Source organism: Mauremys mutica, chromosome 7, assembly GCF_020497125.1.
Source record: "Mauremys mutica isolate MM-2020 ecotype Southern chromosome 7, ASM2049712v1, whole genome shotgun sequence".
NCBI classification, from domain to species: Eukaryota; Metazoa; Chordata; order Testudines; family Geoemydidae; genus Mauremys; species Mauremys mutica.
This window is the reverse complement of record NC_059078.1, coordinates 8,363,947-8,390,594: the sequence shown is the minus strand read 5'-3', so window position 1 is coordinate 8,390,594 and position 26,648 is coordinate 8,363,947. Positions and strand designations below refer to the sequence as shown.

General features: G+C 41.5%; 1 protein-coding gene across 1 annotated transcript in view; it reads right to left on the bottom strand.

Moving 5' to 3' along the window:
• Positions 1 to 7,513: 7,513 nt before the first annotated feature.
• The window catches only part of TAFA1 (TAFA chemokine like family member 1), a 317,166-nt gene continuing 298,031 nt past the window's right edge, over positions 7,514 to 26,648 (bottom strand). Inside the window, exons 4-5 of the mRNA XM_045022951.1 lie at positions 12,262 to 12,386; positions 7,514 to 7,796 (exon numbers count right to left, since the gene is read on the bottom strand). Coding sequence (XP_044878886.1) covers positions 7,779 to 7,796; positions 12,262 to 12,386 — 143 coding nt within the window. The 3' untranslated portion in view covers positions 7,514 to 7,778. The remainder of the gene's footprint in view (positions 7,797 to 12,261; positions 12,387 to 26,648) is intronic.

The window sequence follows — 26,648 nt, the reverse complement described above, 5'->3', positions numbered from 1 at the left end:
ATTCTCCTCCCATTTTTATGCTAATTTCAAAGGAGTTGCTCCTCATTTACATCCACATACATAAATTCCTAATCCGGCCAAGAGACTTGGCACTGGATTTTTAAAGGTATTTAGGTACCTAAAGATATAGATAGGTGCCTAATGGGATTTTGAAAAGCACCTAGGTATCTAACTCCCAAGAAATCAAAAGGACATAGGTACCTAAGTGCTTTTGAAAATCCCACTAGGCATCTATCTGCTTCTTTAGATACCTAAATATCTTTAACAATCTGACCCTTGTGCTTTGCAGAGAAAAATTTAGCTACAAATCCAACATAAGTGAAACTAGGCAAACATCAGTATCACTTAGGGCTTGTCTACACTTGCCAGAGGATTGACACTGCAGCGATCGATGCATCGGCAGTCGATTTAGCGGGTCTAGTGAAGACCTACAAAATTGACCGCTGATCGCTCTCCTGTTGACTCCTGTACTCCACCGGATCGAGAAGAGTAAAGGGAGTTGATGGGATAGTGTCTACAGTTGACATTGCGTAGTATGGACCTCGCGGTAAGTAGATCTAAGCTATGTCGATGTGAGTTACGCTATTAATGTAACTCAAATTGCGTAGCTTAGATCGACTTTCATGCACATGGTAGACATGGTCTATGTACTTGGGTTCCCAACTAAGAGCAGCGCTGGTATGTTGTAAGGTGTTGGCCATCTAAATTCTACCCTCTTCTCTCCGTTTCAAATCCAGAAAATCAAATCAAATCTAATTGAGAAAAATCACATTTTCTTCTTCTTTATACTGGTGTAAATCAGGCATAACTCTATGGCAGTCAATGGTCTCAATTCTTGGGTCTAGGCAAGCTGCACTAGGTACACAAAGAAGGAGGTTTGGAGAAGTAGAAGTGGGAGCCACCACCCTTACAACATCCTTAACTAGGACTAACCAGTGGCCAGTTTGGGTCTTTGGTATAAGTTCGAGCAGTTTCAAATCAGCTGTGATTTGCGCCCAGTGGCAATGGCTACCAAGGGGCATTGCCTCAGCCAGGGATTGCTGGAATGAAACAATACCTCTGCCATGCCCCCCACCCTTGTTTCTGCTTGGATGGTCATGCCATTATATACTTGATGGGAGAAGGACTGGGAGGTAATGGCATGGCATCTGCAGTGAGGCCCAGTAGAGTGCAAAAGTGAAAAAGGTAGAACACATACATCATTGCTGTTGGGTGGATGACTTACCCAATCAGATCTTTGCAGCAAGTTGCTTTCTTTTAGTCTGTTGGTCAGCGGTGGTGGTAAAAGACTAATAGAGATGGATAAAAAAAATTAAGCGGCATGAAACGGGGCATGAGATAAAATGAGAACAAAAGGAAAGAGGAAATTAAGAGGGAGGAGGAAATTGCTGATTCCCCATAGCAATATTCTAGGCTGTGGTAGTTTTGGTCCTGTCCTAGGTAGGTCTTAAAGCCCTTATCTTTAACTCACCTCTGAAAGCAGCAAATAGTTATCTTAAAAACTGGCAGATCAAACAGTTTATGAGTTAGGGACAACAAAACATTGTACGGAGATAGCAAACAATAAGCGAAAAGGGACCTATCATTGACTGAGTTGATCACAGGGATGTGAATTATGGGAAACAGATCATAACCTAATGCTTAACTACATATATTGATTTTGGCTTTGTCAAATTCAGGAGCATGTGTATTCGAAATAGCATATACATTCTAAAATTCTGACAAACAACATCTGCTGGAAGAGGAGCTCATTGTAAATAGGCACAATGTTTGAGAAAGATCACTTTGTACATTTGCCATCTGCAGTCAAAGAAATAGATTTACTCCCGAAGTTGCAATAAGAAGTCCTAAAAAATGGACTTGGTGAATGGCCACAGGTGTATGTTTGTTCAAAATAATGGAATTTTTCTGTAGTTATCAATTGTCACCAGTTGTTATGGCTTTTTGCTAAGCTCCTAATATCATTAGTTAGTGGTTCTGGACAATCTGTGATGTGGGAGCTCAATTTTTCTCTGCTCATCTTATGCTCACTTTCTACAAGAAAACCTTCCCCAAATGGTCAGCTCTCTCTATAACAAATTGACCTCCAGTAGAGCACTCTGCCACATTTCATTAATTAATGATTACTTTCCCCCGCATCTTACAGCTAACGGGCCTGATTCGGCTCTTCATTACATTAGTGAAAATCAGCACAGTCAATGGAAAATCAGTTGTCAATGGAATTACACCGATGTGAACAAATAGATGGCACTGGGATAGGACTTGAGAGTCTTGGGTTCCATTTCTGACTCTGCCATAGACTCTCTCTGTGGCCTTGGCTCTCTCTGTGCCTGGAGTTCACCATCGGTGAAACAGGATAATAATACTTCTGTACCTCACAGGGGTGGTGTTAATATAAATTCATTAATATTTGTGGGATGTTCCAATATTAAGGTGATAAGCGCCATAGGGGAGTGTCTATACATATACGAGAGCCAAATCAGGCCTACAATCTGGATTCTAACTGACCACAGGTAGGTGGACTTCTGACCACAGAGCTAAAGACTTAAATCAACTTTCCTGCACAGCTGTAGTATTTGGTCTGTTTGAAAATTATTCCTGCACACAATTCTAATTTGATCTCTGATGCATCTGATAAAGATACGTAGAATACCAAATAAAGGAGCAAAACACATTTCTCTCAGGCAAGTTCTAAACCCTGCTTGATGGAATGTGACTGAGGCATTGATAAAATAAAATTTGTATTGTGACATCGTGTTCATTCTATCAGTTTAAGAAAAAAATCTGTCAGCTTTATGTTATGATTAATATACTTTCCAGTGCAAACCATGGTTATACCCTCCATAACGTATATATCAATTATAATTATATGTTGACAAAACAGTATACCAGAAAATTATTATTTTGCTCTGAGAAAGTTATCATATGAAGTGTAACGTATGTCCAGTTACGACAGTTAGAAACATTGCTAATAATTTTATAATAGGAAAAGATACTAAGCAATAAGCTTCTGAATATACCTGTAAAGTCCATTAATGGCCAATCAATATTTTCTGATAACACAAAGCAGCAATCACTGTAAATATTTTTACTCTGAACATTTTTACATAGGCATCTCCCTGTGTAAGACAGGATTTGCATCTCCTACCATCACATTTATAATTTGAGGTCATAATGTTGGCCCCTGATTTCCTCCCCCCACCTCCTGTATTCCAAGTGTATCGACATACACTATATAGCATTCTGAAAACAATATTAAAATCATACCACACTGAGCTCTTTATTACCAGAGATTTTGGATAAAAAGTACATCATTTAAATTATCTGAATCAATAGGCAGATGGTAGCAACCATATTTTAAATGTTTTTCCAACTTGTACACGTTAGATTTAAACAACAGCTTCATGTTTCACATATCTGAAGAAGAAACACTGACATAAGTCAAAATTTATCTCCAGTACATTTACAAATATTTCATTTCCCTCCCACTGGCATCACTGTGTTTGGATCTATGCCAGAAAGCAGGAACTTTAGCTTCCTCTTAGGATGATGTCAATACTCCTTTATGGATGTGCAAAGAACAGCATGACTCATGCCCTCTCATGAGGATCCAGAGAACCATGACCTCAAAAAAAAACAATATTCCATCAGCCAAGGAAGAAAGGAACTCCAAGACTTTTCCGATATACAAGGCTTTGTCCTGTATATCACTGAAATATGCAATCATTGTGCCACTAGGCTGGTAGGAATTTTTTGTTTGGGAGGGTACATTGAAAAAATGAAGGTTGCCTGCATCCTAATTTGACACTGCATTTTATTAGTCATTATTTTGGACCTTTGGTCTAACCCATTATGGTTGTTATGTTTATGGTCATGGTCTCATTTTTTCCCTAATCGTTTGAACTGAAACAGCAATTTCTCAATACTGCATGTGATATGCAGAGTTTGCAGTAACTTCAAAGAATTGCAGATGTTTACTGAATTTGGTGGGGTGATATTTAATGCTGCCAACTGGCAAAGACAAAGTCATGAGCATGCCCAAGAAACTTTGTTTCTTATAAACAATATTTCCTTCTTTATCATTTTAGCAGGTTTTGTATTTTCATCCTTCAGTAAGCAAAATTTTGCTGCCAGAGGCAGATTAGCCACTGGGCCAACAGAGCCTGGGCCCAGGGCCCCCGGTCACTTGGCGGGCCCTGGAAAAATGGGTGCCCTTATGCCCCAACCCACTCCTGCCAGGGTGCAGGATCTGGGTGCAGGAGCTTGCCCCACTCTGCCCCCGTGCTCCAACCCTGCTCCCCAGCAGGAGCGCCAGAGGAGGAGGGAGGGGAAGGAGGGGGGGGACTGGAGGCGGAAGAGGTGGGGAGGGGCCCCCACTTGCTCTGGCCCAGGGCCCCACAAAGCAGCAATCCACCTCTGACCCAAGCATTACAGTTACCTTTACATGACCAATCAGAGGTCGGGTTACGTGAGCCAAAAGATGGCAAGTGTTTCTCACTTGGACCTTGAGTTTGGGAGACAAGCTAAAGGGGTCAGATTCTAATCCGAGTTACATCTGCGAAAAAGATGTCTTGTGGTTAAGGCACTACTCTGAGACTAAGGAGATCTGAGTTCAATTCCTGTCTCTCCAACTGATGCGTGAACTTGGGCAGACGCTTAATCGCTCTGTGCCTCCATTCGTCATGTGCAAAATAGAGCTCTCTCTGTCTCCCACACTTTGTCTGCCTCTTCTACTTGGACTGGACGTTCTATGGGAGCAGGGACTGTATCTTCTCATGTGGGTGTACTCACGGTGCCTAGCATAAAGATCTCAGCTGGGGGCTTTAAGGTGCTACCATAATACAAATAAATAGTAATGATGATTTACTTCAGTGGTGTTGCTCTTCACTTACACTATTGTAACTGAGACCAGAATCGGGCCCACTCATTCAGCTCATGGCAGCACTCTTACCAGTTGATTTCCTGAGGTCTATACCCAGGGACCACTCCCCAGCCTGAAGGTGCGAACGTGAGGTGGGTCTCTCTGCAAAGAGAATGGGAGAAGGGGGGAAGAAATTCCCAGCCATGGCCTGGAGCATCCACAGAGCCACTCCACTAGGTTACTTTATTTTATTGACTGATCTAGACCTCTGCAGCCCCGGCAGGCAGAGGACCAGAAGATTACTGGACCTGCCCAGGCTCCCTGACCACTGGGCACTGCCACACGAGAACTCCCAGCAGAGCTGGTCTATGTGCTGTGCAGTGGGAGCACATCTGGTGCAAGACACTCATGCCACTATCTAGACTCTCCCACGCATAGCTGAGCCACATCTGTTCCACTCCCCGGGGGAATCTCCAGGGACATGGAAGTGGGGAGTGGATGTCCTCCTAAGGGCCAAATCCAGATGTCTTTGCTTAGGGTTTACCCGTGGGCTCGTCTACATGGGGACACTCAGGAAAGTTAGTCTGAATTAACGAAGTGTGTGAATTAAAAGTGGATGAATTAAACGGCATTAACCCCCTTTATGGATACTCTCATTCAGAATTAAAGTGGCGTTAATACAGTTTACTTTAATTCAGTTTCAAAGTGAATTAAATTAGATCAGACTAAGGCCACTTTAATTCTGAATGAGAGTGCCCACACAGGGGTTTAATTCAATTTAATCAATCCACTTTTAATTCACCCTGTTAGTTAATTTGTCCCTTGTGTAGACAAGACCTCAGTCCTTATGATGACAAGTTCTCTTTGATTTCAATGGGAGTTTGATTGAGCTATTGACAAGAGTGATGGAGAAAGGTATTTGTTGGACAAAAAGTAAAATGGGTGGGGAGTGAGAGTGGGAGTGGGGAGTGGAGGAAGACTGTTGAAAGAAACCAGCATTAAGTTTTATGGCCTGATTCTGATCTCAAAATACACCCGAGAAAATATATGTTCAGACATGTTTTGATCTTACAGAAACTGACCAAATATCTATTCAAAAGGGGAGAGTGGTAAACTACTTCTTACGAAGCAATACATCCATTTTTATTTTGAGGATCAACACTCCAGTTACCAGCGTATAAAGTCCATGTGGAATTTGGTGTGACACTTGACACTGCTGTTTTAACATACACTGTAATTACAGTGACAGATTTCCACCTCCTGAAATATCAGGTACTGAAGTGGTTGCCCTAGAGGAGGAAGAAAGCTGGTGGGATAATTTTGACTGACTTTGGGTCAGCGAGCTCAGCTGTTACTCTGCACTGGATTAAAACTGATTAGTCTGGGTGAAGGCAGTCTTGGGAGAGACAGGTAACTAGGGTGAAAGGAAATTGAAAATATTAAAGAAGAGAAAGTGAGACTAGATAAAATACCTTCTGCACTTCCATACACCTCCTGAATATACAAATACCCAAGGCTAGACTGTGTAGCCTTCATGCACGCTGGCAAACACTTTTTTGCATGAGTACTCCCCCTAAAGGGACTACTCATGTGAGTAAATAGTCTCAAACATAAATTAGGTTTGCACATTCCAGCCCTGAGGTTCTACCTCTGCCATAATCATTCCAAGAGCTTTCCTACACAGGGAGCTGCACTGCTTTAAATAAAGGCGTTAATTTGAACTGATTTTGTTAAACTGGTACAAACCCCTGCATGGTAACTCCCATTTCATTTTAAGTGTCCTATATCAGCTGAGCTTAACTCAGTTAGATTTAAGCTAGATCAAAATGAGCCACTCAAACTGAAATAAGAGGGTCCACATGGGGGGCGGGGTTCATCGGTTTAAGTAAACCAGTTTAATTAAACAGTGCACGTTTGTCTATCGGAAGGACTAAGCAGCAACCCAGACATGCTAGCAAGAATCAAACCTTGTGCAAATCCCAATTCAGCTTAATCAAACGTTAAGAAACAAAATCCGTTTTTGTATTCTCGAGTAAACAGTGCAAAACTTTGGAGTTAGCAATCACATTTTTACTGAAGTCTATGCCACCTATACAAAGTCTGAAGATGTTGTTTGTATGTACACCTTTAATAAGAAGGCAGCCCACAGTCTACCAAACTCTGCCAAATAAACTCTTAATACATACTGTATTTTATTCGAAAGTTGTCCTTCTCTTCCTCATGGAATATCTAATAGCTCTAAAAATATTTTCCTGGAAGAGGATAGACTCATCATTGTTAAGTATAAAGTATAGTTATGTAAGTAAAGCCAGCATGCTAGTATTGCACAAGGGGGAAAAAGCCTCCAGAACACAAGAAAATGGAATAATGTAATTCTCTCCAATACTCTGTTGAAAGAAAAAGGAAGCTCTTGACACAGCATCTTCATGATTCTTCTAGCTCCAGGTGTCCTGGTGCTGCAGCACGTTTGCTCTCCCTTTTGACTGCTCTGAAACTGGTAGGTGTCTTCCAGATCATTAAAAAAAAGGATTACAGCAGCTGCAGCAAAGTGTGGTACTATTTAATTTCTTGAAGAGTGAGGCTTTATTTCAAAATATCATATATATTTATATATATACTTTTAAATAGTATAAAGTAAATTGTAGATCCAAACTTATAAGACTGTTGTTCATTCTTCATAATCACGAAAACTTTACCAAAGAACCATTTTTCTTCATTTTTCTTTTCTGTTGTCAAAAATCTGGGGTGTTATTTCCATAGAATATTTTATTTCACACAGTAAAGCCACTGTTATTATCTGGTCAACAGTCAAAGTGCAAATAAGAAATCCATTTGGCTTGTCAATGCTTGAAGATGGTTTAAATTTTTAATATGTTGTCCTCTGTAAATCAGTGGTTCCCTCATCTAGGAGATGCTATTAGGTTCTTGGGTGAATCTGCAATGAAGTGCAAAATAATCAATTATAGACAGTACGTTACAAAAATGAACACAAAAGCTGGATTGATCGTCTGCTGGTGGTGGCATTTTGCTTTGTGCTCCAGCTTGGTCTGACAGTGTTCAGGAGGAATCATGGTCAGCTCCTGTAGAGATGTATGGGCAAGAGCATCTTCCAGCTCTCTTGAATGACTAGCTTGTGGAACACCAGTGATTTGCATAGAGAGACAGATGAGGGGTTGGTAACATTAGATTACAGAGACTTGATCTACCTGAACATGCTAAAAACCCTGCAAGGAAAACTGGCCATTGTTCAGGTTTCTATGACTCTGAAATAAGAGTGACCTATCAGACGCTGAAATTATTAGCTTCCTTGAGAAGACATGGTTTTTTTTGGTTACATCAATACACATAAATGAATAGTATAAGTCCTTCTCTAGTCAATTTAAGTCAGTAGCAATACTCACATTGACTTCAGTAGGCTCAGTCCTTAAATTAGGAGAACAATTATTAGCAGAGCAGTAGACTGTATGATGGGATGCAGCAGTAATTGTCTTAGCAACAGATATTTACTGTCTTGTGTTCTTTTCACTACTTTGAGGTGACCTCTTAATTAGAATGACTGTTACAACAAAAACAATGGGCTTTAGTCAGTGCTCTAAATAGAAATTTAATCTGAAATATAGGCCAGCATATTAACCTGTTCAGCCTGTTAAAAAAATCCTAAAACCTTCCAGAATTTTTTTTCCAGGTCCTATTCTCTGCTATCCTGATTTGCCATTAACAAATGATCTTCTGTGCTGGGTTTTCTCTCATACAGACTGAACAAATCCCACTCTCTTTGGTGTACTACTGCAGCTATTAGCTCAAGCAGGAAGGGAGCTGAATATGCTCTGGGATTCAGGTTTCAAGGGACCATAACATCAGCTGTTGCTGTAATACCGGGCAAGTAGCAAATGTCTAGGAAATGTGAGTAGTTCTTTCACCTACACTACTCAGGAGACAATATAAAAATGACCTGATGGCATAATATACTGTAAACTGAATGTTATTGATGAGAAACAGCTTGGCCTACTTGTTAGAGCAGGGGATATGAAATCAAGAGACCTGGATCCTACTCAACCACTGAATTGCTGTGTGATTTGGGGCAAATCCTTTAAGTTCTGTGCACTGTAGTTTTCCCCATGTGTAAAACGAGGATAAGAAATATACCTATTTTTGTAAAGTGCTTTGAGGGCACTATTATTATTAGTGTAGATTATAGTAAAAATAGGACAATTTGCCGAATCACCTGGATACTGGGTGAAATTCACACCTGGCACAGAGGGCCAGCACAAAGCCCTCCGAATCACCTAAGCTCTGAACAGGAATGGTACAATGGAGAGTGGATTGACTGCACTGGGATGCCTGCCGAAAATCTACATGCAGTGCAAGGATCTCTGGCCCTGTACAGGGCTGTGTAGAAAGCTACAGCTGGGTCCAGGGAAATGACCATGATCAGAGGGTCAGCAGCTACTACTCCAGTCCCAGCATAGTAGCCCTGCTCATTGGCACCAACTTGGGAGGGTAGAGTTCCACCTCCCAACCCATCCAGCCTCTGCCTACAGAGAGCCCAATCCAGTAGAGCTCTACTGGTTGGAACGGGTTGTGCACTCTGTGAGTTGCAGTGTGACCTCACAGCCAGGTCTCTGATACTTTTGTGAAGAAAGAGAAGAATCAAAGCTTTTCAAATCATCTCCAAAACTCATGCTGCTGTTAAAACAAGTGAAAAGCGATAAAAAGTTTGACGTGAGACTCAAATAAATTTAAAAAAACCCCCTGTTTCTGGCCAATGTTTCAGACAGCTGATCTATCAATAGAAAATAAATCAATTTGTAGAAGCTGTGGACAGCTCTTTCAGTCTTGGGCTGGAACATCTTAAATACTCAACCGTGTTAAAAGTTAAAGGGCTAGAGAAACAGGAATACTGGGTCAGATCATGGTCCATCAAGTGCAATATCCTTTCTCTGACAGGAACCAGTTGCAGCCAACTTCAGGGGAAGGGTGCAAGCATTCCTGTAACTAGAGTGGAATGTATATTTTTCAGTCTGGTGGCAGAATAAAAAAAAAATCAGAAAAGAATCATTTCAAGTCAAACTGAAGCTGAATATTTTAGTTCTTTCTTGCTCAACGGAAACTGAAAAAAAATCAATTTTTTCTTTTCATTTTGTTTCTGGGTGGGTTTTTTTTACCCTCTCCCCCTTTAAATGTATTTTTGTTATAAATCTAGCTCGATTTTGAAAGGAAAGGTAATTTCAAAATGAAAACTTGAAACGTTTCATTTTGAAAATGTCAAAGCAAACCATTTTGACTTTTGCTAATTCTTTATTTCATTTTAATTCACTGAATTTGACCTGAATTCGTGAATGCTTTCATTTGACTGAAAAATGCATTTTTCAGCAAATAAACTGTTCACTGAAAAAAAATTCATTCAGCTCTGCTTGGAATGGACAATTGTGGAATAACCTACCGGGGGGGGGGGGGGGGAGGGAGTTTCTTCCTATCTATCAGTTAGGTTTAAGTTCAGGTTTATGCCCTGAAACATGTGGATTTTTATCCCATGTATAATTGTAGAAATGTTCATAATCAGGATACCAGCCCCTGAGTCCCCCAAAGTTCTTGTGTGTATGGAGAACACCCACAGCAAAGCAGTTTAAGGCTCGGAATGACTTGTGCTAAACTCTTTTCTAATCATCATGGATATATCCAGATATTGGCTGACTGGTGTTGCTTCTTCCTATTTCAGGAGTTGATTGCTTTTATTTATTTATTTATTTATTTATTTTGCCATTTAAGGATCAAGTAGGTGACTTCAAGCAAAGTTTAACTAATCCAAAAGTATATGCAAGATTTCTGCCTTCAAGATTTAAGAGATAGTTATTAAGTGTTTTGCCACTTTGCCGTCAACAGTTCTGTTCTGTAACAATGTTTCAAGGTAACAAAACAAAATGCTGCTAGAAGCTTACCCTACACAAGCTAATTAAAATAACTCCTGTGGGTAAATGGCAGAAATATTTTTTTCATTTCTGAATACCTGTAGGTTTTTAATTTAAATGAAATACAATAATCCATACTGATTAGATTGGATTGCACATCTGAATATTAATGAGTTTCACCGCTAAGTTTCTAACTATTATTACTAGATATTGACTATTACTTACAGCTTGGTTCACAGGATGCTGTTGGATGGTGGAGCTGAAGAAATTACAAATTCATACAAAAACTAATAAGATTCCTAAATTATATATTTGCAAGGCAGAATGCAAGACTACCGTAGGGTGTTACATTAAAAATCTAGCACAAGAACAACAATAATAATGTAAATAACAAAAGTTTTCAATTTCTCCTCACATTACTTGTTAAATATTTGTCCTTTCTGAAATTTGTGATTCATTAGGGAAAGCGTTACTAGGACATGTAATTGTTTTTATGCTATATGGCCTAATCTCTAAGTGCTATTTCAATTTAGAACAGACAAGCAATAAACATGCGGTGCTACCTGGCTCTGCCACCCCACAACGAGATCCAGAAAGAAATTGGGACTCAGTGAATCATAGTTCCCTCCCCATTGTTCTCTTTCTTCTGGCAGAGGGCGAATGATTGACCAAGTCCCTTTTTATGGTGCAGGAACATTTGGATGAAGTCAAAAACATTTCTGCAAATGTTTCCTTTTTCAATGAACAAACTTGTAGGACAACATTTTTTGCCAAGCCCTGGTGGATGGTCTCTTCATTCACATGCCTTCCAAGAGCTCCTGCACAACAAGGTTATCTCCCCGGGGTGCTGCTGGGCTGAGTTCTGTGAGGCCCATGTAGCGTAGATAATGTGAGGAGGGGGAAATGTGACATTCAGTGTAGATGTTCTCCTGCTTCCTCATCCAACCAAGGCTCATTTCGACAACGGCGTGACTGGGAGATGACTGAATGGAGGAGGGAAAGCAAGCGTTGCCCAGCTGCACAGCACCCCCATGTCTTTTCCCATGTGTTTGTGCCTTTCTGCACGGCGCACTGGGGGCAGAATGAGCTTTCATTTTAACTGTCTACTATAGATGAAATAAAAGCCACGGACTCAGAAATTAGCTATTCCTAAGAAGTAGTAGACAGCAAAATCTCATACCTATAAACCCCCGGCTTTCATAATTGTATCTTTAACCACCAAAAATGAGCCTGCTGATAGGCTATTGTATTCCTTGGAGGCAATGACGTTCAGAAAGGTACACAGTGCTGAGATGCCAGTTAGAAAACCCGGCTCAGCTGAGATCTCTGAATCTGTAAACCTTTGACAGATGTAAGGAGAGGGTAAGGGCACTGGCTACTGACAAAGCAGCCAGCCAGCCTTCTATAAAAAAGCAAGATGCAGTCCTGGTGTATGGGTGAACAAGGGCAAGTGACTCCTTTTCAGTAGATACAAATGGAAACGTGACTTACTCTGGTGGTCTTGATTTTATTGCCAGTTGCACACATCCATCCAGAATTATCGGGTAAAGTCTTGCATTCTTCTCCCTCTAGGCAGGGCTCCATTTCACACCACCATTTACCAATCACTATAGAAGCTAAAAAGAAAGAGATAATGTTTACAACTTCATCTTGATAAATTGTGATGAAAAGTTTGATTGAATGAAACAACTCAAACCTCCATTTCCCATTAAAAGCCCTGAAAATTAAATGTAGGTGCAAGGATCTCATCAAGTAGTTACTTATATTGCATGTCATTGCATGAAACACTTTTTGTGATAAGGTATTGTTTGGCATAGCCTCATTATATATGCGTCCTGTTCTATTATCACTTTCCAGGACTGTGACCAATAGGGTGAATGAAAAGAAATTGCCCTTCATAGAAGAAATCTAGCACTCCACTTATTATTTTAGATATGCAGCTCTTCTAGGCCAGTATGTGTTCCGCGTGTTTTCAATGTATTTAGTAAAGCGGGGCAGGAACTGGATTTTCTGTTCTGCAACGGAACTAAACGAATCATTTCTAAATTCCCCCCTAAATTCAAAAACTAACAAAATAAAAAGGGGACATTTTGAAAATGTCAAAAAGGAACATTTCAACATTAACAAAATGCAAAATGTTTCATTCCTTTTCTCCTCCCCCCGCCCAACAAAAATTTAATCAAAATTCACACATTTTTCAAAACTTTTTGACATAAACAGAATTTTCCATTGAAAAAGTGTCGATGAACATTTTCTGACTGGATCTAGTGTTTAGCAGTTATCAGCATTTCTATAAAAATGTAGTTCATTACGCAGAAAATGCAACTGCAGTGGACAAACGTACAGTAACTCTTACGCTATTTCAATAAATATAATCTAGTTGGTATATTTACCTATAATCCCTCATATCTTGCTTATTTATGCTACCATCAATATTTCCCAGTATTGACCAGACTATACTGCAAAGATATAGAGAACCGGAACTATCAGAATTGTCTCTGTGCTGTAGCTGTATTAATTTACCTTTGGTTTGCATTGGAACTACCAACTGCTAATGACACAGATCTAATGACACAGATGTATCCCATCTTCCAGTCGTATGTCCCAAGCGACCCACAGACTCAGAAACAGACCGTTGTTCAGCTCCCTCGTCTTGACAGCAAGAAACATTAGCATCCTGTGTCTTATCCATTCCCCCACAGTCCAGAAATAACATTGTATAAATGCAACCATTTCACTGGCCCCTCTACCCACCAAACGTATAGTGAATGAAACGCCCCATGGCTCTGTAACACTCTGAAACGATTCAGAACATCACAACAGAAGGCAAGTGGATAGTGGGCAGCATTATGGGGTCAGAGTATGTTTATGGAAACAGAACTGTGAATTTCCTGACATTCAAATATTTATTTTAGTAACCTGAACCTTAACTTTGAATTTCCAAACACTTATCATTTTAATAACTACACTGTTCTAATCATATAGTTTGCCTGTAACTAATGTGTGTGTTTACAACCTTGAGTGTATCTTAATGAAGTTTTTTTTTTTTGCCTGGGAATTGGTCTCTGTCTATAACCTTAATTGTATCTTAATGACATTTTTGTCTGGGGAGTTTGACAAAGTTTAGCTGACTTTGCAATTTCCAGCTAGTCGTTGCATGAGTTGCTCTATCTTTGGTTTGTTTCCCCTGATGCTTAACTATCAAACCTTCTCATGTGATGTAAGGGTATTTAACCCATTGGTATCTCCCATGGGATCAGCTTCAATATTTAGGCCCGTATCAGTGCATAGCCTATGTTTAAAGTGTAAGGTTATCTTGTGTCCCATGTTCATACCCTGGGGAACACTCAGAGCATATGGATCAAAGTACACCTTGCAGGCTTGTATTTTCACACATTGATCCCTGCCTCATTTACCTGTATCATAATTGGGGGCTGCAAAATATGGAGTCCTGTTTTGAAACATCTGAAAGCAAGTCTGCTTTGTTTGGGGAGGGTTAGCTCAGTGGTCTGAGCATTGGCCTGCTAAACCCGGGGCTGTGAGCTCAGCCCTTGAGGGGGCCATTTAGGGATCTGGGGCAAAAATCTGCCCCAGATGGTACTTGGTCTTGCTGTGAAGGCAGGGGATGGGACTCAATGGCATTTCAAGGTCCCTTCTAGTTCTATGAGATAGGTATATCTCCATATAGAATAATGGAGTACTATAAGGCTACATCTCTATATCTTTAAGTGGACAAACCACTTAAAAAAAATCACAGGCCAAAACCTCAACCCACACGTCAAAGAGAACCAAACTTAAACCCTTATCAGACACAGAAGTGCTTAGATAACAATCCCTTTCCCTCTAGCTGGGCCCTACCACATCCTCTTTGTTGATGTACCTCTGAAGATCACTGAGATGGAGAGCTTGGGGACAAGCCAATCCTGTCTACAGAATGGGGGGGCAGCCAGGATCAGGCATTTTACAAGAAAGCAGAAGGGAGCTGCAGTAAGGTCAAAGCCCAGGGGACTGTAGGGAGACTGCAGAGAGTGTGAGAGAAAGGATCCTACAGGGAAGATCCTAACCTAAGACCACAGGAATTGCTCCAACTAGGAAGGACTGGGCATAGCCTGCTAAGGCAGGAAGAACTGACCAGACCTGGGGCATTTGGGCTGTACCCAGCTTTAGGGAAGACTTTTGCACTTTCAGTTAATAAATCAGATCTTGAGGAGGGCTGTTGTGATGGGACTGGAAGAACCCTCTGTGGAGTTTATTTGGGGATTCGAGAGGGGGAACTGAGGTGGCAGTGCTGCCCTAATATCACCAGGGGGTGCTGTGAGGCAGCCACTCATCTGCCATCTCATTACATTTTGCCTTGTATATTGGACTAGCTGGGATCCTCTTAATGTGTAGAAGATTCCGAGGCTGGAAGAGGTGGGTGGCTGTAGGGAGAGGGTTAATGCCGTGCACTTCTGACCCAGAGAAAAATCAAGAGCGTGCCAGATGTGACTAGGACATCAGGGAGATGACTGACCTGAGACCCACCCACACCGCGAGATTTGGAGGTTGTTGAAGAATTTTGTTGACTGTAGAAGTAAGGGAAAAGGACGCTGAGGCTGAAGGGATATGTTTGTGGAAAGGGAAAGGGATTTAGGGGCCAAAGGAAGGTTAGGGTGGTGTCAACAGCATGGGAGAAGTATCTGGTTGGGCTGAAGGGGTGGAGACAGCTGGAACACGCTTAAAACAGTGGACATGAGAGAGAGAGAGAGACTTTGATTTGTATTCTACCACACCCTCCCCCCACCCCCACCCCCACCCCCACCCCTTGGAGCGGTGGGGACCATCTGGCCCAAGTCTTCTGAAATTCCCTCAGCTCAGTATACTTCAATGTGCCGGTCACGTTGCTCTAGCAGACCTGATGTGCATATCCTCCAGGTCCCACCTACCCTAATGACATTGCTGCTGATCTTAGCTCCAAGGGGGAAATTGCCTTTCCCCAGCACCATTCCAATTTAGTATTTTGTCAGTGGTTTTCCAGTCAAGTGCAGGAAAAATGAACTACTGCCAGCAGGGCCAGCCTTCCGTGACTTCGCATGCTCCTGACAACCACACACCTCATTCCCTGTCCTTGTTAATGCTCCCAGGCCTTTCTGAGCCTACTTACTTTGCTGCAGACTAACCAACAGTAATGCGCACAAGTACACTTGGGAAAGAATATCACTATCACCAAGACAAAGAGGCTGGCTGAGGAATAAAAATGACTTTGAAATGACTGTAATGAATCAAAGAAAAATGATGTGACTTTCCCCACAGATCAGCTGATTTCTATACAAAGCTGCTAATGACCCCTGCAAAACAAGAGTGCTGGTTAATACTACCCACGGTAATGCCATGAAATGATCAACATATGAATTTGTCTGACTCTTCCTGGGTGATTTTTCTTAAAAATGCCTCCTGGTCAGACTGCCCTTGGAAAGGTAGAGGTCAGTATCACCAGCAACCACTGGAGGCACTGGATTCTCTCCCGATGAAACCCTGGGGCCAAGAGCCACAGGCGCTGGCACATCACAGCTGTTCCTGTCTCCTCACCCCCAACTGGGAATCTGATTGGAGAGCTCTGCCTGTAACAGGGGGCACGTCCCAGTTGGTTCAGACCTAGTGCCGGGGCCAGGAGCAGACCTTCAGACCTTTGCGGGGAGGGGGTTGTTTGTTCATCTGCCACTCACCAATGGCTCTCACTACACCCCTCTTCTGCATTGTAGCACCTGTCCTCCATCTTCTTTCCCATTGGCACCGTCTCCCCTTCCTGGTTACCCACGCCACTGTACAGTTCCCACCAGTTCTGCCTCCTCCTCCTCTTCCCCTCTCCACCCTGATCTGCCCCTGCCAGGACACATCTAGGTGTCATGCCTGCATCCTCCTCCCCACCTCTAGGGACATTTGCCCCAACCCTGCCACCACCTCCATCCCCACCCTCTCTACCTCCCACACCCATCTCCACTCCTTCCCTGCTACCATTCCTAACCTCCTCCTTCCCCCTCCTCTTTCCTTGCTCTCTCTGGAATGCACACTCTATCTTTAAAAAGATTACAGCCATCCATGACCTATTCCTATGTTATTCTCTCCAATTCCTGTCTCGCACAGAGACCTGGATGCCTTCATCTGACATGGAAGAAAGGCAGGAGACCATGAATGTTGTTTAGTTAGGCTGCAACTTTATTCACTTACTATATCTGGGAGTACCCAGCAACCAATTGCACAGTGTGGGGAGGAAGAGATCAGCTCCCTGCTGATCCAGATGTAGGATCCCCAACCCCTATTCCTCAGCTACCTTAAAGAGATCCAGGAAAAGGAGGGAGGTCGGCTCCCTGCTGATGAGACATATAAGCCCCAACCCCCATAATCATCTGCCATAAGGGCTGATTTCCTTCACATCCTTTCCCACTTACCTGATAATCATATCCCACCCACGCCGAGTACCTGCACTGGACATCTGCCACAAGAAGGCACCAGCAAAATGCCTGACTGCCTCCCCCATGCCCCTGCCAGGTTCTGATCCTGGTAAAGAAGTCCTCCAGATGGCTGCATGGGGTATAAATACCCCTCCCACTCTTCCAGTCAGCAGGGAGGGCAATGCAATGAAATTGATCTGGGCCCACCTGCATCCTGCCCTGCCTGTCCATCCCTGTCAGCTTTCCCTCTTCTCCCCCTTGTTGCAAGGGAGCCCTTAAAGGGTCAAGGCCACATTTCTTTCAGCTGGCCAGACAAAGACCCACTCGTATCAAGGTTGCAGTGTGCACATTTTTGCATAAATGTTCACTTGCGATTGTCACAGAATGCAATTGGAAACACAAGCATATCAGCACAGGGGATGTACAAGTACCTTTCTAATGGAATGTTTAGCAATGGTGTTACCACTGGAAACCAGCCGAGGCTTTCATATGCTGACTTCATCCATCGGGCTAACATGCACAACAGCATTCAAAGAATGAATCACACGCTACATCTATTTGCCTAATACGTCACAAATGAATCTCAGAAACTGCAACACAAGTACAAAATGTTACCAAAGTAGAGTTACTCTGTAGAATCACCTCCTCACCCAAATATAAAAGATATTTCCTAATGATGAGCCTTGCAGCATCTTTCTGTGATGTAATGTGCACTGTAAGATGTCTGAACAGTTGGCTCAAGACTTACTATAACTGCTGACGGATTCCCACCAAGCTACAAAGTTTTCCTTATGAAGTATTTAGTGATGTGGCAAGTAAGCTTGAATGAGACAGATCAGAAAACCAAGTAGCCGTCTTTCCAAGTTTTGCTTCTTTATTCAGTGTGCTAATGGACAATAACTTGGAAACCTATCAGCAATGAAAGGCAGGGTCTGAAGTGATCTTTGGCATTTAAGATCCCCTTCCTATGGGCAAAATGTTATCCACAGCTGTACCATGAAATCATGAGTTACAAGGCAGTCGCGGAAACTTGTTCCAAGGATTGGGGAGAGGCCAAACTCTCACAGATCTACTGCTCCATATGGGAGTGGAAATCTATAGGCAGAAGACCCAGCAATGAAGGGAACTTGCCTGACGTAGGGCCCAGAGTACCTTATAGTGGAGGTCTAAAACTTTTTGTAAATCAAACACTGAAAAAGTTACCATCAAGAGACATTAAAAAAAAAATTGGGCTTCACACATTCCACTTGAGCAGGGTTTTCCAAAGCCTGGTTGGGCATTTTCCAAATTAAAAACAAAACAAAAAAGGGTGTGTGTTCACTTTGGGAAGGTTCATTTTGTTTAAAATATGGTGCTGGGTGGAAGGGCCTGATTTTAGGCCACAATTCTCCTCTGAAGTATGGCGGAGAGGCTCTGGGATTGGAAAGCGGGTAGGGTCCATGGAGGGGAATAGCAAGTAACAGCCCACTGCAGCCAAGCCTCTTCTGCATTACATGAGCTCTGCTGCTCCACATGGGCAGTGGACATGGTTAAAGTAAAAGCAGAAAAGGCTCGGGAGTAACAACTGAACCTATCACAGTCCTTTCTCAGTGTAAGTTACAATGCAAAAACCTTGTGAGTTGCTGCTAACCTGAGCAGTCATAGCTCAGCCCTACATTGCTCGTTTAAGATGCAAAGAGAAGGTATGAGCTGGCATAGTGACCACACAAAGGTAGAAAGGCAGGGAGAAGACTCTCGCTGCAAGGCAGTTCTGCAAGCAGCAGAGATATGCTAAGATCCATGGGAAACGGTCCTACATTTTCTGTTGATTTCTGGCTCCTGCTAGCGTTGCCCGCCTTGCGGCCATGTCACAGCAAGGGACAAAGTTCCCTCCTGGGTCATTTTAATGCAGGAAAGGGAAATCTAAAAGGTTTGATAAAATGGGCTGTTGTCTTGGCTGACATCATTTCTGGAGCTGGTTTTCCACGGACGTTGGAAAATTTCACAAGCCTGAGAAGGCACAGTGCCCTCTTCTAGGTACCATGCAAGGTGCCTACAAATTGGATGAGAACCATGGTGGGGAGATCCCAAAAGACCCTGATGGTGAGTTCATGCGTCTATGAAAAGACCAAAACTAGCATAATCATGTTCAACTTACAAATTATACCCTTTATCAAGGAATCTTTCAAGTTCACTAAAACTTAACAGGCATTTGGGAAATGATCCAAGAATAACAATAGTCATATCATTGTTAGATAGGAACATAGGAACAGCCAGACTGGATTAGACCCATCATCCCTGTAGGCCAGTATCCTGACTCTGATGGTGGCCAGCTTCAGAGGAAGGTGCAGGAAACCCTGCAGCAGGCACATGAGGGATCTGCCGCCTTATGTGAAAGTCTTGTCCTAACCCCAAATTGGTAGACATTGGCCTGACGCATGAGGTTTTATATCCTTTCCAGAACTCTTCATTTAGCAATAAATATTGCAGCTAGGCTTTGAGGGATTAGATTGTATCAATAAATGTTGATTTCACTGTATGCACGCAAACTGACAAAAACACTTCCATCCCTAATAATCAAAATGTATACCTAGGCAAAGGCTATGTCTACATAATTTTCCACAACTGTGAAAATTTAAATGAATAAAAAATGAAAAATTGCTTAAAAATAAACATTAATATTGTCTGTCAAAATTATATGAAAATTGAATTCTGTCAAGCCTAATTATAACTCTGAATAGTTTCGTTATCCAAATAAATATCTATTGCCTTTTTGATTCTTGTTAAGTTCCTCGTTCGCAGCCTGCAGAGAAATCTTGTGGCAGAGAGTTCTACAATCTGACTATGCATTGTATGGAAAAGTATTCCTTTTGATCAGGTTTTGAATTTGCCTCCTTTCAGTTCCAGTGAAATTCCCCTGTTCTTTATCACCACTTATTCTGGGGAGAATTGCTGCTCTTCTACATTTTACTTGATTTCCAAGCTCTACTCCTGCATCTCAGTTCAAAGAGGCAGGTAAAAAATTTCCAATGAACTGTGGGATTTTACTAGTTACCTTGATTGGGGTTTGGTATATTCTTTAGAACAAATGACCCAGGAAACAGAATTTATTTTCACACAGTGCTTGTGTGGGAGAGAGCAAATTGGTGAGCTTAAGCTGCTTGTTCGCTAGGGAGGTCTCCAGTCCAGGCCTCAGGGTATATGGGGAGACTTTGGCAAACCAGTAAAGTGCCTAAAACCACTATGGCGTATTGTTAAAAAGCAACCTAGTCAGCAAGCTGTAAATTGATCATTCAGCAATCTCGGCTTGACCAAGGCAGGAGGGGAGAGGGTTTTGGGTGCCACGGAAAGGGCAGCTTGACCCCGCATCCTTCCTGATAAGAATTGTGTTGAAGTTGCTGATACATGCATTTTAAAAAGAGCAGGAATGTTTATTGGGGTCTCACAGCTGCAGACTCTGGAAAACCCATACCTGGTTAATCAATAGTCAGAAGGAACCTCTTGCTTGAAACTGTTACTTAACTTACTTAACAAGGTTTCTTTAAGGGACATGCCATTCTATGACTAATGTATAAATAAGGGGAAAAAGCTTGAGATAGTTGGACTCACTTGGGGACTCTTTTAGACTCTCCCTCTGGATACATCTTGCGGTCCCCACCGGCAGACGGAAGATTTGGCCACCAGAAGCCTGCCGCTGTGTCACTCGAGAGCCACACTCAGCTTCGGTAACTATCAAGGGTTGGGGGTGTTTTACTAACTTGTTGCGGACGTGTGTAAGTGCTTGAGACTAGTAAAGTTTAGCTTTAAGTGAAAGCACTCTTCTGTTGTCCTGTTTGTGCCAGCCATCTATCGGTCGGACGTCCGTGTCTCCCCTGATTTATTTCCTGACACCTCCTCTCACAGAGTAAAAGTTACCAAGAGCTTTGGGTTGAAAGAACCCCGGGTAACAATGGGTGCTGGAGAACCATATCTTTTTTGAAGTATTATCTGTTAATTTCAGGATTCCAGTGACAAAATCATGTTTTAACCTTAACTCCGTCACCAGACATAGAATAACATCATGGAGCTTGGACGTTTAGATCATGCTGAATTAGAAGCTCACAACAAACCCTCCAGTATGGTGTTCCTTGTGTTGTCAACATCTGGGGAATATACTAAGCACAGATTTTTTCATGCAAGACTGATTTTACAGAGCCAGCTGCCCCCAGCTATTGAGGGTGGAGAGAGAAATCAGATACAAGGAAAAAGGAGGTTTGGCTACTGCTAGTATGTCTTTCCTGTCTCTTGTTAGCCTAAGCCAAAAATAAAACTAATTTTTAATGGAAAGTTTAAAATATAATAATCTACTTAATAGAGGACAAACAAGAAACTGCCAAGTAGTCTGAGCATCAGTGGTATCCTTCTATAGTGTATGAAGGGCTATGTGGAGCTAGGATACAGTGCAAAGATTCAAGGAGCATGACAATTATTGAAAGTAATCTTATCTCTGTTTACATAGCTCTGTTGCATTTAAAAATACATATGGTTTACCTGAAAGACTAGACTGTCTGCAAGGATCTGCTCTGAACTCAATGGGTTTCAGTCTGCCAGGGTTCACGTGAACCTTTTTTGTTTTGCTTTGCATGCAGGGACTGGGATTTTTTGTTCTGCAATTGTATGGCACCTAGAACAATGGGGTCCTGATCATGACCGGGGATACTAGCCACTGCTGGAATAGAAATAATATTTCCACTTTGAATTTCAGGATCAAATAAAAATCCCCAAGTCACTGTAAAACTGTTGAAAACACCAAAATGTGCCCAATTTGATGTCAAAACCATGTGAATAGATCAAGTTTCTCATCATTTCCAGCCAAAACCCTAAATCCAGCCAGGCTTGTTCTAGACTCGGAGCATATTTAGCAAAAGGTTCACAATCCTTTTGTTGAAAATGACTGGTGTTTCCGCCTTGTAACAAAACCTAAGCTGTGTGAGTCCCCTCTCGTTTCAACATTTTATTACAAAAGTTTCTTGCAGCTCCAGGTCTGGCGTTAAACTGGGGGCCAACTTGTGTTATTAAGGCGCAGCCATGAGTAGCTGGTTGCCATGCAGGGGCAGTTCCGGGAGGCATCGTGAATGCACATATCAAGAAGTCATGGGCTCAAGTACTCAGATTTACTCCTGCTAATGAACGGTGGGTATAAAACTACAGACACAAATTTTGCAGATGCAATTTCCCTTTGATTTCCCTGTTCCTCAGCTTATGAAATGTCTATAGCAATATTTAAGTCACAGCATACTAGGAGATTTAATTAATGTTCGCAAGGCATGAAAAGAAGAGCCTGATAGAAATGCAAAGTACTGCTAAGTATTTTGGCCACTTTTTACAACTGTTTTGAGAGGACAAACTATACACTAAGGTATTATTTCCTATAATAAAACTACAGGAGCAATCCATATCCTTTTGGCTTTGATAAAGTATACATATTTTGTTTTCACACAAGAAATAGAAATATTACTATACATCTTCACCTGATTGCAGGTATGAAGTTACTCCAGGAATCACCAGGCAGAGAGTTAGGTTACAAACCCAGTCTGGTAACGTTTGCAATAATGGAAAAGTCGTCGAGTAAGTGTAAGGCATTCTATTTTAATCTAGTTCCCACTAGAGAAGATTGATATAAATAACATTTAAATAGAGAACACATTTCAGATGCCAGCAGTGAAAAAGACTTTGTCAGCCTAATGAAAAGATATCAATTTTCTCCACTTTATTCAATAAATTGAGAGTCATTTTCTAAATGGATTGGATTAAAGGAAAGTTCAAACTCCCAGCGAGAGACTCTCTCCACTGATGGAAACTTTAGACAAGGGAAATAGCACAGGGCTAGATTAAAACCTTTCAGGCAGTTTCAGATCTATAAAAATGATACAGACCAGAACAGGAGTATCTGTAATGCTGTGCTCACCTATTCTTTAAGAAACAAAATCTCAGGAAATTGAATGAGGCACATTGTTTCTCTTATTTCATTAGAATGTCATGGAGTGCAGAGTGAATTACGAGCCTGGGAACTTGAAAATTCGAGGAGGAGGAGAAGACTAGTATGAAGGGATATGGTATCTAAAGCATTATGTATTTCACAAACAGACTGAGATGGCACTTACTCAGGGAGTTGTAAAGCAGGAATCGGATAAGGTAAAAGAATAAAAATGTAAAACAAAAGATTTCAGGTTGACTAATGCTAACAGAAATACAAGATGTTTTCTGTTGGGAGTTCACCAAGCTAGCTTTTTAAATTCAATTTAATTCAACTTTAGAAACATTAATCCAATGCTCACACAGTGTAATACTTTGCAGTCTTTTATAGTTATAATTTTTATTATTTTTTTCCAATACAACAAAAATACCAGATTCTCATAATACACAAAGTAAGGAAAGAGGGTTAGGATAAAGTGAAGGGATGGGAAATGCCATACTGTATCTATTTTTGCGGTCTGCATTAATAGCCCTCTAAAAAATCAGCCCAAATAGCTTTGAACTTTTCGCGCATTCCCCTTGTGTGGAAATGCCAGTTGTACGTTAGCTGCCAGGTCAGCCATATCACTGAGCCAGGATACTTTGCAGTCTTTGATAACAGATTGTTGGTGTTATTGGAAAAACTGATATTTTCCCATGTTTAAAATATAAGCATACCACAATCATTGATAACAATTTTGCAAGTGATATCTAAGGACTCCTGATTGCCTTGGTTTCTGGTTTAGCGTATTAGTTTAATTGTTTTGTAATTGTGGCAAACAATAAAAAGACATCATCATATTGTTATTTTTCTTTTATCACTTTCTAATCTTCTTTCCAATTGACTGCTGCTGTTGCAGAAACTTTAAGCACTGGAGCGGAATATATTGCTTTTTGCATAGGACTCTTGATGTTTTTCATTACAATATATTCAGCAGCAAGATTTTTTTTTTAAAGCACGTATTCTAAGCTTTAAGGAAGGTCTGATTAGATGGAAAAAATACTTGATCTTCACATTTAAAGGGAAATTGATCTTCAGAGATCAACAAGGAGGTTGTTAATTCAACAACATGAAAAGAATCCCTTGTGGAAAAGCACTTAAACTGCCATATTTCAAATCAGTTGGCACGGTGCTTACTAAGTATCTGAAAAGTGATGCTTTAGCTATGTTACCTTCTATCAGAGAAATACAGCTCCAGAGGCAGTGTTGTCTTAATGTCATGAGCAACAGACTAGGAGCGAGGAAATTCTGATGTCTAATCCCAGCTCTGCTCCCAAATTGCGGTATTGCTGTAGCGAAGCCACTTAATTCGTAGGTCTCAATTTTCTATCAGTAAAAGAGGGATAATATTACTTACCTAATTCACATGCGTGTTCTGACAATTAATTCTTGTCTCATTGTTTTCTTGTATTCCCGTTTGTCTCCTGTTTTATACATAGCTCTCTGGGGCCAGGACCAGCTTTTTGTTCTGTGTTTGTAAAGTGCCTGGCCTATGATGGGGCTCCTACATGCTACAATAATACAACTAAATTAATAATAATCAATGTTACATGCCCTTGGTGCTGTGAAGCTTTAAAGCACTGCAAACATGCTGAACATATTAATTACTGCAAAAGGGCAACCCTGGGCCATGAGGACAATATTTTAGCAAATCTTCATTATACACTGTGCCACCAGTTTGAGGCCTGCTTCAGCAAAGCATTTAAGCACGTGCTTAACTCCATCCCTGTTCAGCAAAGCACTGAAGCACATCATTAGCTTGAAGCATACGCTTGAGTGCTTTGCCGAATATGGCTGGCTGCTGAATTGGAGATTGAGTCCTAAACGGCCTGCGTGTTTGCAAAGAACTTCTGGACCTCGGCCAGTTCATTTTGGGAGGGGCTGTCAGCTGCAGCTCCATTGCGGAAAGGAATGGATTTGTCATTGTCTGTGAGAAATACACATTGGCCATAAAGAGAAAAAGAAATAGAAAGAAAATGGGAGGGAGGGAATCTTTTCTTTGAAATGAACCTCATTTAAACAATGTCACATGACCTTTAGGACCCAGAAGGAGCCTGAAACCTTGAGGACCTCTCATTGTGATACTCTTGCAGCCTCTTAGCTGTTTTAAACTGACCCACCTTGTGGCTTACAGACCTTTTCAGATTGATACTGTTTTTTGAGAACACCACTTAGAAAAAACCCCCTATATTCTACCCTGAACTCAGTTTTCAAGTTGGATCAAGACCAAGCTCCAATCTCAAAAACTATTTCCATTTCCTTTTTAGAAATTGCAATTTTTAAAAACACACTCTCAGGCCAGTCCAGAAAGCTTGCTCAAACCAGGCAGCATGCTGCTAACTATGGTGTGCTTAAAGGTCCTACTAGGCTTAAAAGCTTGTGGGGTGTCCACATGCACGCCAAAGAGCATATAGATAGTGCACATTGTATAACCTGGAAAATAAAACATATATCCAGAAAGCAATAGGAGGAAAAAAGCTACTGGGAGCTAGGAGCACAAGTCCCATTGAAAGTCAGGACTTAGATGCTTTTGAAATCCCACCCGTTGGGGCTGATTTTTCATCAGGGGACTGACCAATTTTTAGGGCACAAAGGTTTTCCAGTAATTACAGAAAAAAATCCTCAGAATGCAACTTCATCCCAGTGAAAAATGCTGTCCACCATTTTACACTTCTGCATGTATATAAGAGTTCTTCTCCTGGAGGGTTTGAAATTTAAATCACTTAAGCACCACTGGAAAAAAGCAGCCACCTGTGGGGAGGAATGAGGACCATGTAACAGAGAATAGCAACGCTATCCAGAGTCTGGGACATGCAGAGAAGAAAGCTGAATTCATTTAAATCTGTAGGGGGCATTTAGGAAGACAGAATAAAATTACTTCATTGGAATTTGTTGAGGCTAACGGGTTTAATTAATACCTTACTCTTGCAAGAGGTACCATGATATTAAACAGCCAGGACCCTGGTTTTACAGCTCATTTCAAAAGACAATGGACAAAACTCATATCTGGTAGAACTCCACAGACTTTGATACATTTACACCAGGGATGAGTTTAGCCCAGTTCTTCCCACAGTGTTACATCACATCCGACAGCACAGCGCTCCACCTACTGCAATAAACAGAGGAGGCGCTGATGCAGGGCTGACTCAGAGGGAAGAGTATCACAATGAGACGTACTCGAGGAAGTTTCCTACCCTTTCTGAAATGAATACATGTTCTTCACTTCCATTAGTGCACTAATTACCCTGGGATTTAGGCACTACTTAGGTCACAGAGGTGTTCTTGGTGCGGTATCCCTTAACATCTCACAAGCTTTGTTTACACTAGCTTGTAGGGAATAGTGTAGCTACGCCACCTGGTCACAAAGGCAAATTTGTAAAGATTTTAAGGACAACCACAGTATTTTCAGTATTCAGTGCCGAGTTACTGCATTTGCTGGAGCTAGAAATGTGTATCCGTAGCTTTGGCTTCCA